Here is an 18,024-nt window from a genome sequence, read left to right on the forward strand (position 1 = left end):
ATTGCTTATTGTTTTATGGTTTAATATTAAAATCCCTTTTGAAGTAATTGGAATTTTGACTACAAATCTGAATTCAATGGAAACATTGACTACCACAATGCTAATCTTCAGTTCCAGAACAGTATGTAGCTTAAATTAACCAGGGACAAACAGCAGGAATCAAATCTCAAAAGCTTGCAATATGTAATGTGTGGTATTAAAACATCATGAGTTTGGTAGCTTGATTCTTTTTTTGTAATTTCCCATAAGTACGGATTAATTTGATTTTTTCCCCCCCTTTTTCTCTCTCAGGTGAAATTGCTCTTCTGATGAACCGTCCTCGTGCTGCCACAGTGGTGGCACGTGGTCCATTGAAGTGCGTGAAACTGGACAGACCTCGATTTGAACGTGTCCTGGGTCCTTGTTCAGACATACTTAAACGAAACATCCAGCAGTACAACAGCTTTGTATCATTGTCTGTCTGAAATCCCTTTCACTGCTGCAGCATCCGCCAGAGCAAACTGCCTCATGTCTGTCTGAAGTGCCGCTTCCTGTGGCGGACCACCACCACCAGTCCCACAGCTTCCTGTCCATCAGAGAAAGCATTCCCCTTTGTAGCATTCAATGCCGCATTTGCTTTATCTTTTTCACATTGCACCAGCTTTCAACAGTCAATCCAGCTTCATTGTACTTTTCTGTTGCTCGGTGTAGAACTCCGAATGTTTTTTGTCTATCAAAATTAAAACACTGCTGTTTTAACTAAACAGTGTGATTAATACCCAGGTAATAAGCTTTGGTAATGAACAGAGGATTTTTGAACCCTTTAGCTTGCTCTGTTTTCAAGATGTTGCAGTGCATTCATGTCTTGAATCAGCTGAATGTGTGCGAGTTGAACATCTTTAGGCTTGGGTGAGCAGCTTTAAAATTGATGATTTTTTAAACCCTTGGTGTGCAAATTACTACAAACATGTCTAACATGGCTAGGACTGATAAAATGTGTTTTGAAAGCAGCATTTTCTGTTTGCACCTGGTACAAATTTGAGGAAGGAAAAGGAATAGGTTCAGATCTCTTGGACATGTTGTAGGTAACAAATGAGTTCCATGATTAATGTTACCCTTTTAATTTTTTTGAAAATAATTTGAAAAATTATTTAAACTCAAGTTATTTGTTTTATATGCTTTTAGACTCTCCTTAGTCCCTCTTCTATTAGTTCCTGCAATTCTTCCAAATATATATTTTCTCATTCACACACAGGGTTACATTTAGACCATTAAAAAAAGAAAATTAAGTCCATTTTGATCTCATTTAGTAGTCTACCAAATAATGGACATCTTTGTGTAAGGGATGAGACAGCCAGATACTTGCAGGAAAAAGATTAGTTAATATACTCTTCAGTTATGATTTATGCATATTGGGTACAATACAAATATTTCAGCATCATATTATTAACCTGTCTCATCAAGCAATCATTAGTTCCAATCCTTATATCGACATGATGGCAACCAGAAACACCTTTAGCCCTGATAGGCTCAACAACCTCAGTACTGCCGATAGTAACCTCAAAATTATCATCATTAAAACCCCCTAAGATCAACACTAAAATCTGAGTTTAAAATACCATCATTATCACAAGCAGAATTAAAATTAACGGAATCATTTGCCTGAGACGATAGTAAGCTCACTCTTCAAACCGTCAGACTACCTGGGGGTTGGCAATGCAGAAAGTCAAATTAAAAAGACTAAAACCGGTATTAATAAAATGCAATGTTCAACCAGGGCTATCCAATCAAACAAATTCTCCATAATCATTCAAATCCTCGACGCCCGCACTGGCCCTGGCATCATCGCCAGTCGGTGAAGGATGCACAGCCACCCTGGAAGCTAAAGATCTTGTAGGTAAAAAAATGTCCTCCTGGGATGTTTGTGCCCCAGGGTACATGCCTGAGAAGTTTTGACCACAAGGCCTACATTTAAAAGGAAGGGAGCCTTTGTGCAACTCCTAGTGGGAGCATTGTTTCCCACAGTTAATATCTCATCTGAGAACAGAGACTTCAACTAAGAGGTCGCCCATCATCATTTTTAGTTTCTTTAATGGTAGATCTGCATGGCTCTAAACAACCATTTCTTGTAAGATTCTGTTAGCCTACGGCTGCAGTCACTGTGGCTTCCAGGAAGTGCCACGTGGAGATATAGCTCAATGTCTCATTGGAAACAGTTATAGCTATCTAGCTGTAATACACTTTGGCAAAGCCGAGCTAGCCAAAATGGCAGAGTATCAGTCCCTGTGATGCTCTAGTTTGTGGAGTTTAGCTCAAGGGTCAGCGTGTTTCTCAATTGATCAAACCTGTGAAAACATGATCTAAATCACAAACAGAGAGTCATTTCCTTATGGATACTTAAAATAAGTTGTGTCCCCATATCATAATATTATTTTGTGAACTAGTAATTAGTGGACCTATTAGTCCCCCTTGGTTAATTAAGGATGAAGCGTTTGAATTGTAGCCAGAAAATTACGAGTTCTGAATGTGCTCATTGAGTTTGGTTTTGAATGAGTTGCCAATTCTGATAGAGCACTGCATGGAGACACAGCAATTTCATCTATAGCAACAAATAGTAAAACGGCTTTTCTTGCCAGAAAACCTGTGTTTTCTTGTGGTCAGTTGTGAAGTTATATTGGCATTAGCTATGGAAGATTCTATTTTCTAAATTGAGTATAGATCTAGAATGTTGAAAGCTACAGGAAGGGTTTAAGGGTCAGATGAGAAATATGATAACTCTGTTCCAAATACTTTTTACTCAATTTTAAAATTGATGACAAGGTGAAAATATCAATTTTAGAGTGGTGCCCTTTGTTTATGTGGGGTGAACAGTCTGAATGTCTGTTACTGTTTGCTGACCACATTGGAAATACCAATTTCAGTTGTTAATCAGTGAAAGTCATTGGAATTATAAAGTATTCTTTTGTAAGAGTGGATCATGTTTTGACACAGTGTGATTTTGACCAAATCCCTTTTTGCTGTACGGATTTTAACAAAATAACCCCATGGATGGAAGGAGTTCCTTTTAGTATGATTAGATAATCTGTGGATTTATTCCCTCGCCACATGTTATGAGCTTTCGATCTGTGTCTGAGACAGAGCTAGAGAAAGGGTTGCAAAATAAAACTGTGTCTGAGAACCATTTGTAATTTCATTCCAAGGGCAAAAAAAGTAAACATTCCTTTCAGAAACAAACCAGCACTGTCACCAGTACTGATGCTGATACTTCATGCACTAGTACTTGCCCAGCACATCACCAAATCCGCTGCAGTCCTGACCCAATGTAAAATATACATTGTTTCTTGGTTCTCTCATAGCATTGGACAAGTATAGCTATTTACTAACTGTCCTGCATTAGACTAGAATGATGCCATGTGATAGCTATTTACATGAAGATCAATAGCTTATATTTAAGTTGGTGCAGTTTGCATTTAATCATAGTTGCACTTTTCAATAGCTCTCAGTAGCTGGCGCTGCTGTTCCATTATTAACATACACCAGAGCTCAGCCAGTATTATGCAAATGTAAACCCAGACACACTGTAGTAAAGGGCAGAAACCAAAAATTGGACAATTGATCCCAACTAGCCAATAACGTTGGCATTCTGAAATGTACTCAAGTTTTTTAGTAAGGCATGAAGTGCATTTTATTTTGAGGCTTTTAAGAAAGGTGGAAACTTTGCTGAGTCTTAATGACAATTCAGTATTTCACAGCTTGGTGTTAAATATGCATCCATTATATACATACACACGCGCACATGCACACACACACGCACACATATATATACAAGCACATACACACACACTCTACTAATTCCACATAGCTGTAATTAGAAGAAATTATATCCATAATTCTATATAGAATGACTTTGGGCTAGAATTATTTGGATTGTACGGCAAGCCAAAACAAAATTGTTTGTGAGGTCGGGTTGAGCATAGGATGTCTATAGATTGTCTGCTAATATTTCTGTGAAGATTTATCATGTACTAAATATTGCTCTGCCTGATTAAAACAAAAACTTGAACTATTTTAGCTGCTTTCTATGTAGCATACAATACAAACTTATTGATGGTACTCTTGTTTTTTTTAAAAATCTGTATGCCAACGCACTTCCCTGTGTAAATTGAAGAGAGTGCTAACAAAAATCTATGAAAAAAACTATATTGAAAGCATAAAGCCTTTTACTTGAAGGTGGAATTCTGTATTTCATTGAAGGGTTGATGTTAATTTTAAACTTGTTTTTGATTTGGAGTTTAATGCTTTTGAGTAACCATGAAATGGCAATCATGGAGCACCATGCCCAGTTTTCACTGTGGTAATAAATTGCATCTAATCTTCGTTTGCAGGCTTCTGTTTTTTGTGGCATTTGATGTCTGTTTTACTGTTGAACTGGAGTATACTTTTTTCTAAATAGAGGTAATTCCTGCTTCATCATGTATACTCCATTGTTGAGAGTAAGCTTGAGTTTTATTTCTGGGATGGACACAATCAACCAGGGTGGCTGCTGGAAAGTATCCTCTCCAGATACATCAGTGTGATGGATAAATGAACTCCAGTACTTTTGGTAATTGGACAGATTGTTCTAAAAACATTCCACAATACAGTTTATCAGAGCCCCAAATCATTAAAAAATATTAATGTAGTATTCCAGTAATAAATGTTGATTTATGAGACCATTCTCATATTTTGGAAGAAAACCTGACAACTTAACAAATTGGTTTTGGCTTGTTGCACTTCCTTATTTTTTATTTACGTAAATGATTTTATTACAAAGCCGCTGATAATAAGTTTATTGAATAATTTGATGCAGTTGAAGCTTTACCTTTTGTGTGCAATCAGAACTGTATGTACAAACGACCACAGTTTGATGTAGTTTGCCTTAGCTATCTTATATGGGAATTAAAGACATTCTCAGCTAGCTCACCTACAAAAACAAATTTGCAAAGTGAAGATAGTGTGATAAAATGTAGATTATCCAAGGACCATTTTTGTATTGTTCCCGGATTTACTGTATGTGCTAAAAATAATCCTTTTGTTATAGTGTCCTAATGACGGGTCAAGCAATAAAAATTAATTCTTTAAAAGAAAATTGTTTCCCTCTGTTCTGAACTGATAGAAAATGCATATCTATGGTACTAGTATTCTTGAGTGAAATATATTGCAGTAAGTGCTTTCTACAATCTGAAGCTGCACATTGTTCTTTAAAAAAAGACCCCTCAATAAAATCAGTGAGGCGAGCAAACTCACAATTTGGCAAATGTACTTGTGGATTGTATTGAAGCGTTTTCTTATAGCTTGACTTAATTACAAATTAATTTGGGAGGCCAAAAATCTCAATGTCTGGTTTCTTGCCAATATTCTTGAACTTAAGTCATAACAATATTAAATAAAACATTATTTAAGTATACATTGTCAAAAACACACCATGGAGAAATGTTCTCATCTTCAATTCAAAAATGCAATGAATGCAGTATCCACTGTCTTCCGTCCACATGCCCACATTATTGATGTGCTCATCAGATATCAAAATTTAGGGTAATTTGCTCGATTACCAGGCTGTAATATGCCTGCAATATTGGGTATTAACTTAAGCGTAATCACTTCTTTAGACTTTAGAGACACAATGTGGAAACAGGCCTTTCGGCCCACCAAGTCCGTGCTGACCAGCGATCACCAGTACACTGGCACTATCCTACAATAAGGGGAATTTACAGAAGCCAATTAACTTATAAACCCGCACGTCTTTGGAGTGTGGGGGGAAAGTGGAGTGCTTTTGAGTGGCCTGATACCTTGCTTTGTAACTTGGTTCCAGATTTTGTGCCCTCCATAATGTTTGGGACAAAGACCCATCATTTATTTATTTGCCTCTACTCCACAATTTGAGATTTGTAATAGAAAAAAATCACATGTGGTTAAAGTGCATATTGTCAGATTTTAATAAAGACCATTTTTATATATTTTGATTTCACCATGTAGAAATTACAGCAGTGTTTATACGTGGTCCCCCCCCCCCCCCATTTCAGGGCACCATAATGTTTGCAACACAGCAATGTCATGTAAATGAAAGTAGTCATATTTAGTATTTTGTTGCATATCCTTTGCATGGAATGGCTGCTTGAAGTCTGCGATTCATGGACATCACCAGTTGCCGGTGTCATCTCTGGTGATGCTCATCCAGGCCTGTGTTGCAGCCATCTTTGGTTTATGATTGTTTTGACTGCCCTCTTCAGTTTTCTCTTCAGCATATAAAAGGCATGCTCAATTCGGTTCAGATCGAGTGATTGACTTGGCCACTCAAGAATTAACCATTTTTTAGCCTTGAAAAACTCCTTTGTTGCTTTAGCAGTATGATTGGAATCACTGTCTTGCCATAGAATGATCTGCCGGCCAATGAGTTTTGAGGCATTTGTTTGAACTTGAGCATATGATGTGTCTCCACTTCAGAATTCATCATGCTACTACCATCAGCAGTTGTATCATCGATGAAGATAAGTGAGCCAGTACCTTCAGCAGCCATACATGCCCAGGCCATAACACCCCCACCACCGTGCTTCACAGATGAGGTGGTATGCTTTGGCTGTTGGACAGTTCCTTCTCTCCTCCATACTTTGCTCTTGCCATCACTGATATAAGTTAATCTTTGTCTCATCTGTCCACAAGACCTTTTTCCAGAACTGTGGTTACTCTTTTAAGTACTTCTTGGCAAACTATTACCCAGACATCCTATTTTTGCGGCTAACCAGTGGTTTGCACCTTGCAGTGCAGCCTCTGTATTTCTGTTCATGAAGTCTTTTGCGACAGTGGCCATTTACAAATCCACACCTGACTCCTGAAGAGTGTTTCTGATCTGTCAGACAGGTGTTTGTGGATTTGTCTTTATTATAGAGAGAATTATTTTCTTGTCTGCTGTGGAGATCTTCCTTGGCCTGCCAGTCCCTTTGTGATTAGTAAGCTCCAAACATTATGGAGGGCACTGTACCTGTGAAACAGCTTGACATGTTTTGCTTATATTATCCAGAACTCATTGTCTATGAAAGTCTTTTAAAAGCGATCTGGATGGGCACTCCAGGAAAAATAACTCCTAAAATATGGGGGTGTGGAGCATGGGATCAAGTGGAGTGCTGCAAAAGCAACTGGTTCTCTGTATCACAGCATTTCTATTTTCCAATGATTTGTGGCGGCATAAAAAGACACAAAGTGCTGGAGTTATCCAGCAGGTCAAGCAGGATCTCTGGAGTTAACAAAGCATCCAAAATCATCAGCACTCCCCTTCCATCAATAGAATCACTCCATCACAAACGGTCTGTGTCAAGGGTGGAGAAAATCATCTCTGATCCCTCCCACCCAGCTCACCACATCTTCCACCTGCTGCCATCAGGAAGGCGCTACAGCTCTCTGCCCGCCAAGACATCTCGATTTAAAAACAGTTTTTACCCACACGCAATCCGAATTCTGAACACACTATGATAACAGCACATATCCTCCCCATGCATGTACTGTATATTGTATGATGTTGTGTTTTATGTTATGTTTGACGGGAATCAGCCTACCTTGTAACATCCTGTACTGAACCTGAATTCCACCAGCTTGACTGTGTGGTCATTAAATAATCTAATCTAATCTAATATGAACCCTTCAGAAGAATTGTTTATATACAGTGAACGCAGAAGGAGGTTCCTGACCCGAAATGTCACCTGTCCATATACTCTAGACATGCTGCCTGACTCACTGAGTGCCCTTTTCATAACGCAACATCTGCAGTTCCTTGTGTCTAATCATGCTTGCATTATTTGCTAACTAAACCAGCAATCCAAAAATGTGCCAAATTTGATGGATTTTTTTTAAAGCATTGAAGAGGCATTCTATGATAAAGTTAACATTTTTTTTGCAGGTGTGATGGGTTCCCTTCAATGGTATTTCACTCGTCATTTTATAGACTGCCCCTTTCTATCTTGTTAGTTGCCCACTGATCTACTTCAGTGACAATCACTCCCTGAAAGAAACAGGGCAACACTTTAGCAGCCGCGAGTACCCCATTAGAATAATTTGATCTTATTCACCTAGTAGCACCTAAGTACATATAGCAAGGTGATGCGTTTTTCAAGATTTTATTTTTAGCTATATTGATGGGTAAGAATCCTCCATGTGCTTATCTTTATTCATTTAGCATAAACCATTCCTTTTTAACATTTCTTGCACTTCTATCAATGTTTTTCTTCACATTTTCTTTTTTTACACATTAAACATGCCTCTAAATGTTTCTGTTACTACCCGGGGGCCCTCATCCCTGATTTGGTGCTGTGCATCTTCCTGCTGCATGTTCAGCAAAGAATCTCTTGCTCCAATCAACTCTTGTCATGTTTATGATTGGTACAGTTTTGAAATATTGAATAGGAATTCATTGCATTAAAAAGAGTTGGATAATGATGTGGTTTATCATCCAATTCTCATGCTGCTGCACATGAATGATTACATTAGGCATTGGCTGCAGTTACATGTATAGCATTACAGAATATTGTCTGATAGTTGATTCTGATATCAGGTGCCTGTTGCAAAGCTTACTTCCAATTATTCTAATAATATTTTATTTGCAATAGCTTGTCCATTTATATTTAATATTTCATGACAAAATTAGATTTTTTTTAAAGTAGAAGGAATGTGTATATCCTGCCGGCAATTGAATCACCTCTGTTGGCCAACTGAGTACCTACTTTTATGTGTAAATGGGCTCCCATTTTATATAACTATGGTGGTGGGAACCTGGAGTTTAAAATGAAACATTTAGTTCTTTTGGAATTTGATTCCTTCTGCTGTCCACTCCATTAATCCCCTTGCCTAATTAATACCAAACCAAAGCCTGATTTGATTTATAGGATCATATATAGGATGTTTGGATGGCTATTTGTAGGAGCTATCCACATGACTCACGATTGTTTCTTGAAACCCTGGAATTTAATTTTAAGTTTAACAAATCTTACATTGAATCTCTTGCACCCACTGATTCCTCACCTTTAATGATTATTTTGTTAATCACTTAAGATTTTTCCTGCTGTTTCCAGCAGGGAAGAGACACTCATGAAAATCCTTTATGATTGTAAAGGGGCTGTCCCACTTGGGCGACATTTTTGGTGACAGCCTGAAATACTTTCCCCACCGCCCCCCCATTGTGGACCCAGCCTGTGACAGCTGGATCCCACTAATAGCACTGCACAAAGGCCATATCATCTGTTTTAGTAACATTGACTATGGGATAAATGCATACTTTGGGAACAACTGTACCCAGTTGAAAAGCCCGCTGCCTCTGGGGGTTTGGAGAGACCATTGGAAGAGTGATCTGCCCCTGGGACAACCCATGGCCAACAGTTTAGTTCCTATGAGGAGCAGGCAGAACATTCGGGGATCGAGTCCAACTCCTGCGGCTCCTGTGTCACATTTAGTTCAGAGATACAGTGCCCTTCGGCCCACCTAGTCCGCACCGAACAGCGACCCCCCGCACAGTATCCCTCACACGCTAGGGACAATTTATACTTATACCGAGCCTATCAACCTGGAGTAGGGTTAGGGTTTCCTCCTGCACTCCAAAGGCACACAGGTTTGTATAAATTGTCCCCAGCGTGTGTGGGATAGTGTGCGGGGGATCGCTGGTCACAGGCTGGGTCCACAAACGGGGGGGCCTCGGGGAAAGTGGGGGGAGGTTGGAGAATGGGAGAAGGGAGGGAGAGGGGGATGTGAGGGGGGGAGTGGAGAAGAGTAGAGCAGGGCGAAGGACGGAAGGAGGGGAGGGGAGAAGGGTGGGGGGGGGTGTGGAGAGAGAGAGAGAGAGAGATTACTAAGCTCATGATTAGTAAGGGCATCGAATGGGGAGAAGGCAGGAGATTGGGGTTGAAAGGGAAAATAGAGCTGCCATGATCGAATGGCGGAGCAGACTCGATGGGCAGAATGGCCTAATTCTGCTGCTACGTCTTACAGTCTTATAAAGTTGCTACTGTTGTGTCTCACCTTCATAGTCTAATTTTTATTTCGTTACTTTATAATTTAATATATTTGGCCCATCAGTTAATACTCCATGAATCAGAGAGACCAGGAAGATGCAAGCCTTATCATGCTTTTTCTAATGAATCTGCTGAATAAAGGATTTATTGTTCACATGGCATCCTACACTAGTGAATGCAATCATTGTGCATAATAGTTCATAGCAAGTAGGTGAGTTAGCTGTCCCATGCAAGAAAGAGTCTGAATTCTAACATTGCCTGTTGGAAAGTATAATCATTTCTTTGTGTGCCCATACCTTAGATTACTGCATGGGCTTGACGTATTTGGCCCATTAAATGTATTTGTATTCTGTTGCCTCTATCACCATCGAGGATAGATGAATATCACAAGCAGCAGCTGAAAATATGAGTAATCTTCAATTACATTAACTGAGAGTGCTATAACAACAAAAAAGACAAGTTCAAAAATGCTTTTCACAAGGCAAGATGTGAACAAAATTCCAAAGTAGTGGAGAAACAGTATGAATCGAGATGCACCCTCCCATATATATTTTGTCTTTGTATTTTCTGATATGGATGATTGGAATACATTGCAATGATATTCTTGCAAATTGGATATTTCTTGGGGCATTGTATGTATACTTGACCCTCGTGTTTGGAATGGTATTACCACTACTGCCCAATTGTTTCTTAGACCATGGGATTGGAGATTCCAACTATGGCCAGATCACAAAGACTAAAATTCCAGAAAGGCAATGCCAATACAAACCACCCAGTCATCCCTTTCAGCATTGCGTTGCCACTATCAGCTCATTGTAAGCTTTCTCTTCTCACACAAGTCCTCGATAAACCGTACATGTAGGATGGTGGGAAACTAGGTTTAGTCATAAGAATTTTGCAGTTTTTGTTTCAAGATCCAGGCTTAAAATATCCCAGCACTGACAACGCCAACTTGCATTTATATGGCATCTTTAATGTGGTAAAGTGCTCCAAAGGGACCTTCTTTGCAGGAACTTTATTGCACAAAATGAATCTCTGAGCCACGTAAGGCAATATGAGGTGAAATTATAGAGTTGGGTTTGCCATAAAGGAGAGGAGAGAGTGAGTGTGTGAAGGACAGAATTCCTGAATCCAGGACCAATGCTGCAGAAGCCAGCGCTGCCAAAGATGGATTAAAGAAAGCCATGAGATACCAAGTGCCAGAATGATTTAGTGATACAGTGTGCAAACTGGCCCTTTGGCCCACCGAGTCCATGCCAACCAATGATCCCTTGTACACTAGTTATCCCAGTTATGCATCCTGCACACCAGAGATGGTTTACAGAGCTGCACGTCTTTAGAATGTGGGAGGAAACTGGAACACCTGGAGGAAACGCACGTGGTCACAGGGAGAACGTACAAACTCTGTACCGACATCTCCCGTAGTCAGGGTCGAACTCCGGTCTCTGGCGCTCTCAGCTAGCAACTATACCGTTTGCCACTGTACCATTAGTGGAGCAGTAACTCAAAATATATCAATGAAGTCTCTGCAGTTCTAGTCACGTCGGCTTATACATACTAATGCATTTGGATCACACATAGATGTGTATGACATGGACAAAGAAGAGATAGTCTGCCACAAATTGACAGTGGTTTAAGTATTGAACAAAAGCTACAGAAATGGTCACAGTTTGTTACTGGGGACGAAATTATGGATTATTTAAAGGTCTCATAGACATAGAAACATAGAAAATAGGTGCAGGAGTAGGCCATTCGGCCCTCATGTAAGCAGCAAGTTTGAAGAATACACACACAAAAAAATAAATAATATACATCTTACGTTGCCAATGTAATGTGGGCATGAGTTTTCTAAAGAGAGCTCTTGGAGCCCTGTGTTTTTAACCACATTTGATAAACTGCAACGATCCAAACAGCTGGCAACTCTTATCCATAAATATAAGATCTGTTGAACTAGGCTTCCTATCTTTCCATTTATCCCACTGAACTTATGAGGTTGTAAATGGGGTTCGATATGGTCAAACCTGAGCTACATGCCATTAAAAAGTAAAAATAGCCGTAAATATTTTCGTATGGGGTAGAACAACAATCCAAGCTATCAAGCTGAAAGAAGCTACAGTACTTAACAGCTGTGGAGATCAAATAAAGCCAAAAAATGCAGAGGGGAGGGGGTTAAGTTGCAAAATATGTTGTTTAAATCTTCAAAAGTAGTTTCTACACAGCACAAAATTCTGATTAGGTTGCGATTTCACAGGGCTCAGAGTACAAAGTTAAAACAAGTTGACCTCTTCAATCATTGAATAACACCCAGAAACAACTTATCTGGGGTACTTGAGTAAAACACAATATGCTGGAGTAATTCAGCAGGCTCTCTATGACACTCTAAGTCTCTATGATAAATCCAGGACTAGAGTGTTACAGGAATCTAGAAGGTTACTTGATAGAGAGTCATAGTGATACAGTGTGGAAATGGGTCCTTCAGCCCAACTTGCCCACACCTGCCAACAATGTTCCGGCTGTAATGTCTTCTGTAAGACCTTGTTGTGACTAACACAATGAGTACACGTCCGACATCTTGTAGGAAAAGTTTATTCTGCAATCAACTGAAACTTCAAGAAGGTCACTTGACCTCAGTCACGAGGCACAGGTACATTTACCAGCTTCTGCTTTTGGCCTCAAGGGGCACTGGCATTTACATTACATATTACATTACATATACATCACACCAGCTACACTAGTCCCACTTGCCTGCGCTTGGTCCATATCTCTCCAAATGTGTCCTATCCATGTACTTGTCTAACTGTTCCTTAAACGATGGGATAGACCCAGCCTCAACTACCTCTACTGGCAGCTTGTTCCATACACCTACCACTCTTTGTCTGAAAAAAATTACCCCTCGGATTCCTATTAAATGTTTTCCCTTTCACCTTGAACCTATGTCCTCTGGTCCTCGATTCCCCTACTCTGGGCAAGAGACTCGGTGCATGTACCCGATCTATTCCTCTGCTGATTTTGTACACCTCTATAATATCACCCTTCATCCCCCTGCACTGCATGGAATAGAGACTCAACCTCTCCCTACAGCTCACACCCTCTACTCCTGGCAACATCCTCTTAAATATTTTCTGAACCCTTTCAGGCTTGACAATATCTTTCCTCTAACATGGTACACAGAACTGAACACAATATTCTAAATGCAGTCTCCCCAGCGTCTTATACAACTGCAACATGACCTCCCAACTTCTATACTCAATACTCTGACTGATGAAGGCCAAAGTGGCAAAAGCCATTTTTGATCACCTTATCTACCTGCGACTCGACTTTCAAGGAACCATTGATATAATTTGATATAATTTAATTGCCACACAACCAAGGTCGGTGGAGTTTGGGTTGCCAGCAGCGGTACAGTAATAAAGAACACAACCACAATAAAAAATTTACACAAACATCCACCACAGCATTCATCACTGTGGTGGAAGGCACAGAGCTTGGCCAGTCCTCCTCCATTTTCCCCCGTGGTCGGGACCACCACCCTCCACAGCCGTTGCTGCGGGCGTCCAGATGGTAAGGGACAAAGTCAAAGTCAAGGTGAGTCCAGGATCGGCTCTTCCCAACCAGAGACCGCGGCTTCAGGCTGGTGTAGGCCGCATGCCGGCGGTCAAAGTTTTAAAGTACCTGCCGTGCCGCAGCCGGAAGCACCGCAGTCTGCAGGGCCGGCGGTCGAAGCTCCCCTCTAGGGGAGATGGTAAGTCCATGCCGCACCCGCGGTAGAAGACGGCCGCGGGCCGTCGGTGGAAGCTTCTTCTTCCCCCCGGGTCCTCCACGAGGGATCCCGGGCTGTAGACGCCGCACCAGCTGGAGTTCTGCAGACTGCGGCTTCAGGCTGCGGGCTGCCGGCTGCCGCGGGCCAGCGTAACGGAGCGCTCCCCTCCAGCGAGGTCTCACCCGCTCCGCGCCGAGAGTCCACGCTGCGCCCGCCGCTGAAGCTCCGGGCGCGTCTCCGGGAAAGTCCGCGCCGATCCTTGCTGTTAGGCCACGGGGGAGGCGACCTGAAAAAATCGCCTCTCCATGGAAGAGGCGGCCGAAACGGTTTCCCCCTCACCCCCCCACACCACCCCCCACACATAACACACAAAGAAACATTAAAAACAGACTTTTAAACATACTAAAAAAATTAAAAAAGTTGGAAAAAAACGGACACGCTGCCGACAGGCTGCTGCCAGTGCAGCGCCCCCTGGAACATGCACCTGTATTCCTAGATCCCTCTGCTCCACAACACTACCCAGAGGCCTACCATTTACTGTGAAGGTCTTGTCCTTGTTCGACATCCCAAAATGCAATACCTCACCCTTCTCTCGATTAAATTCCATCAACCATTCCTCCGCCCACCTCACCAATCGATCCAGATCGTGCTGTAATCTTTCAAGACCATCATCACTATCTACAAAACCACTCACTTTTGCACCATCAACAAACTTGCTAATCTTGCCCTGTATGTTCTCATCCAAATCATTGATGTGGATGACAAACAGTAACGGGCCCAGCACTAAATCCTGTCACAGGCCTCCAGTTCGAGAAGCAACCTTCCACCATCACCCTCTGCTTCCTTCCATGGAGCCAATTTGCTATCCATTCAGCTATCTCTCCTTGGATCCCATGCGATCTAACCTTCCAAAGCAGCCCACCATGCGGAAACTTGTCGAATACCTTACTGAAATCCATGTACACAACATCTACAGCTCTGCCCTCATCGACCTTTTTGGTCACGTCTTCAAAAAAATCAATCAGATTTGTGAGACGTGACCTCCGACGTACAAAACCATGTTGACTATCCCTAATCAGCCCTTGCCCATCCAAAAGCCTGTATAACCTATACCTCAGAACACTCCCTAGTAACTTATCAACTACAGATGTTAAGATCACCAGCCTATAGTTCCTAGCATTTTCCCTGCAGCCCTTCTCGAAAAGAAGCGTAACATTTGCCACCCTCCAGTCTTCCGGCACCTCCTGTATTTAAGGACGACTCGTAAATTTCAATCAGCTCTCCTGCAATTTCCTCTCTAGTTCCCCCGCAATGTCCTCGGATATATCTGATCTGATGGCATGGACTTGGTGGGCTGAAGGGCCTGTTCCTGTGCTTTATGACCCCAGGACACATTGTGTGCACATCTGTGACCATCATTTTTATAAACTTTATTTTTGGGGTGTTGGTGTAAAACTAGTTGGCATGGAGTGAGACTGATGTCACTTGTCATGTCATTATCAGAATCAATCACTGCCTGCATCTTCTCTCGCTGACTTGCAGCTGCTGGAGGTCTTTTGTTCACCATCAAATAACCAAATTGGAATTAGTGATGGGAAATCATAGCATCACATTTGTTGCAGGATACACCCAAACCAAACTAAAACACTGATACATCCATGCTGGGAATTCAACTAAGTACAGTACCACAGATGCCTTGAAGTTAAACTGCTCAAGCACCTGCTACACCAGGACATGGAGACTTTACTCAAACACTCTGTAGACATCTGTCAGTAAATAAGGTTTACCAAAATGCTGCCTGGATTAGAGGGTATGAGATACAAGGAAAGAGTGGACAAACTTGGGATAGACACAAAATGCTGGAGTAACTCGGGCAGCATCTCAGGAGAAAAGGAATAGGTGATGTTTTGGGGTGAGACTAGACTCACTGCGGCATGGTGGCACAGCCATAGAATTGCTGCCTTACCGCGCCAGGTTTGATCCTGAGTCCAGGTGCTGTCTGTATGGAGTTTGTACGTTCTTCCCTTGACACCGTGGGTTTTCTCCGTGATCTACGGTTTCCTCCCACACTCCAAAGACCTACAAGTTTGTAGGTTAATTGACTTGGTATACGTGTAAATTGTTCCTTGTGTGTAGGGTAGTGTTAATGTGCGGGGATCGCTGGTTGGTGTGGACTCGGTGGGCCGAAAGACCTGTTTCCGCGCTGTATCTCTAAACTAATTTAAAAACTAAACAACTATCTTTTAAAAATATGTAAAATGCTTCCTTTTATCAAAAGAAAAATGACTACTATCAGGAGACTGTTTTATCTAGTCCTCTTTAGTCAGAGGATGGTAAATGTGTGGAATTCATTGTCACAGAAGTCTGAAGAAGCCGTCATTGGGTAATTTTAAGGCAGAGATAGACAGGTTCTTGATTAGTACGGGTGTCAGGGGTTCAGGGGAGAAGGCAGTAGAATGGCGTTGAGAGGGAAGGATAGATCAGCCATGGTTGAATGGCAGAGTAGACTTAATGGGGCGAATGGCCTAATTCTGCTCCTATAACTTATGAACGTATGATGAGTGCTGTCCTTCAGCAGCCTAAGAGTTAAAAGGGGATGCATTCACTAATGAATTCCATTGGCTTTTTGTGGGCGTAGGTTTAGTGCGGAAGCAGTATGTGAGATCTCATTTACAAACATTGCTGGGCAGCTCAGAAAAAGGGAACTAAATCCCTGTAATTATCTAGACTATAATTCTGTTCATCACCACATTGCTGCAGTAAATGGATTTTTTGCAGAAAATAACTGAAAACAACATGAAGTCCCAGCTCCTTGTTTTCCTATCTCTCTTCTGTTTCTGGACTGCCTTCTCTGAGGTAATAAATATTGCTTTTAGACCTAACAGCATGTGAAGTCTTGGAATCTTTGCTTGCATGTCTGAGCACCTACTCCTTTTTGGATTTCTGATCTGCTTTGCTAATTGTTGTGTAACTTTTAAGTATAGTTGTATGTACAGTGTCTTCTGTTGTGATATAAGAAAATTACTTGCAATATCTCAAGCTGTGCGAATTGTAGTTGGTCCAGTTGTAGACAAATGTTTTTATATATAATTTTCTCATGGGTTTACCTGTATTGCACAGAACGCTCGCAGTGAATTTTGTTGGTATCTGTGATGCACATTGCTCAGTATACACGCTGTTTATGTTAAATAATCGATGAGCAGTAATGGATGCTGACTTTTATATGTTGCTGAGTTGATTTATGGTCAGCATCTGATAAATAGTGAAACTCTGTTCATGTATTCAATCCCGAACTCTAAGAGAGAATACGCGTGTCAACTTCTCTCTTTGTTTCAATCTGTTAAAAGGAGTTTTAATGTTAATAAAGTCTAATTCACTTCATAGTGTATTGAGCTTTTAGTAGCGATCAATCATGAGTGAGAACACAAAACGCCTGGAAAAATGTGAACTATTTTCGTCTTTTTATCTATACTTGCTCTGGAGGGAGAGCAACAAAGGTTCACAGGTTGATCCCTAGAATGGGGGGGTCAAATTAACTACTTTCTTATATTCTCATATGTACAGTATTGTGGATGAAATACTTATAGAAATACCGTGCAGGTAAGGTAGCATTTGTGGAGAGAGAAACAGGGATAACGTTTCAGGTCGACCTTCTTTCATCAGAACCCAGAAATGTGAACAAATACAACACAATAAGAAAGGGAGGGAGGGGGGTGTATTGCTTTTATATACTGTACATCTTTGGTTATCTCAAATCATTTTGCATTGTTATAATGTAAATTCATAATTGTAAAAGATGATGTTAATATCCTAACAGATGGAAATGAAACTTCTGAAAATATAGTTTACTAAAAATATAAACGTTTGTCGGCACTGGGACTGTTTCGAAGAATGAGAGGGGACCTCATTGTAACATACAGAATAGTGAAAGGCTTGGATAGAGTGGATGTGGAGAGGATGTTGCCACTCGTGGGAGAGTCTAGGACTAGAGATCATAGCCTCCGAATGAAAGGACGTTCTTTTATGAAGGAGATGAGGGGAAACTTTAGTCAGAGGGTGGTGAATCTGTGGAATTCTTTGCCACATAAGGCTGTGGAGGCCAAGTCAGTGGATAATTTTAAGGCAGAGATAAATAGATGTGATTAGTTCAGGTATCAGAGGTTATGGGGAGAAGGCAGGAAAATGGGATTAGGAGGGAGAGATAGATCAGCCTTGATTGAATGGGTATTGATGGGCCGAATGGCCTAATTCTAC

General features: G+C 41.1%; 2 protein-coding genes across 5 annotated transcripts in view; both read left to right on the forward strand.

The window, feature by feature from the left end:
• LOC116987984 (cAMP-dependent protein kinase type I-alpha regulatory subunit) overlaps nucleotides 1–5,280 on the forward strand; it is a 28,249-nt gene extending 22,969 nt beyond the window's left edge. For both annotated transcript variants that reach the window (XM_033044355.1, XM_033044354.1), the window contains exon 10: nucleotides 292–5,280. In XM_033044355.1, coding sequence (XP_032900246.1) covers nucleotides 292–464 — 173 coding nt within the window. In that variant the 3' untranslated portion in view covers nucleotides 465–5,280. The remainder of the gene's footprint in view (nucleotides 1–291) is intronic.
• Nucleotides 5,281–16,410: 11,130 nt separating this feature from the next.
• Nucleotides 16,411–18,024, forward strand: part of LOC116987985 (platelet-derived growth factor subunit A-like) — a 53,090-nt gene continuing 51,476 nt past the window's right edge. For all 3 annotated transcript variants that reach the window (XM_033044356.1, XM_033044359.1, XM_033044357.1), the window contains exon 1: nucleotides 16,411–16,626. In XM_033044356.1, the coding sequence (XP_032900247.1) occupies nucleotides 16,534–16,626 (93 nt within the window). In that variant the 5' untranslated portion in view covers nucleotides 16,411–16,533. The remainder of the gene's footprint in view (nucleotides 16,627–18,024) is intronic.

The sequence above is a fragment of the Amblyraja radiata genome, chromosome 26 (assembly GCF_010909765.2).
Source record: "Amblyraja radiata isolate CabotCenter1 chromosome 26, sAmbRad1.1.pri, whole genome shotgun sequence".
Classification (NCBI taxonomy): Eukaryota; Metazoa; Chordata; class Chondrichthyes; order Rajiformes; family Rajidae; genus Amblyraja; species Amblyraja radiata.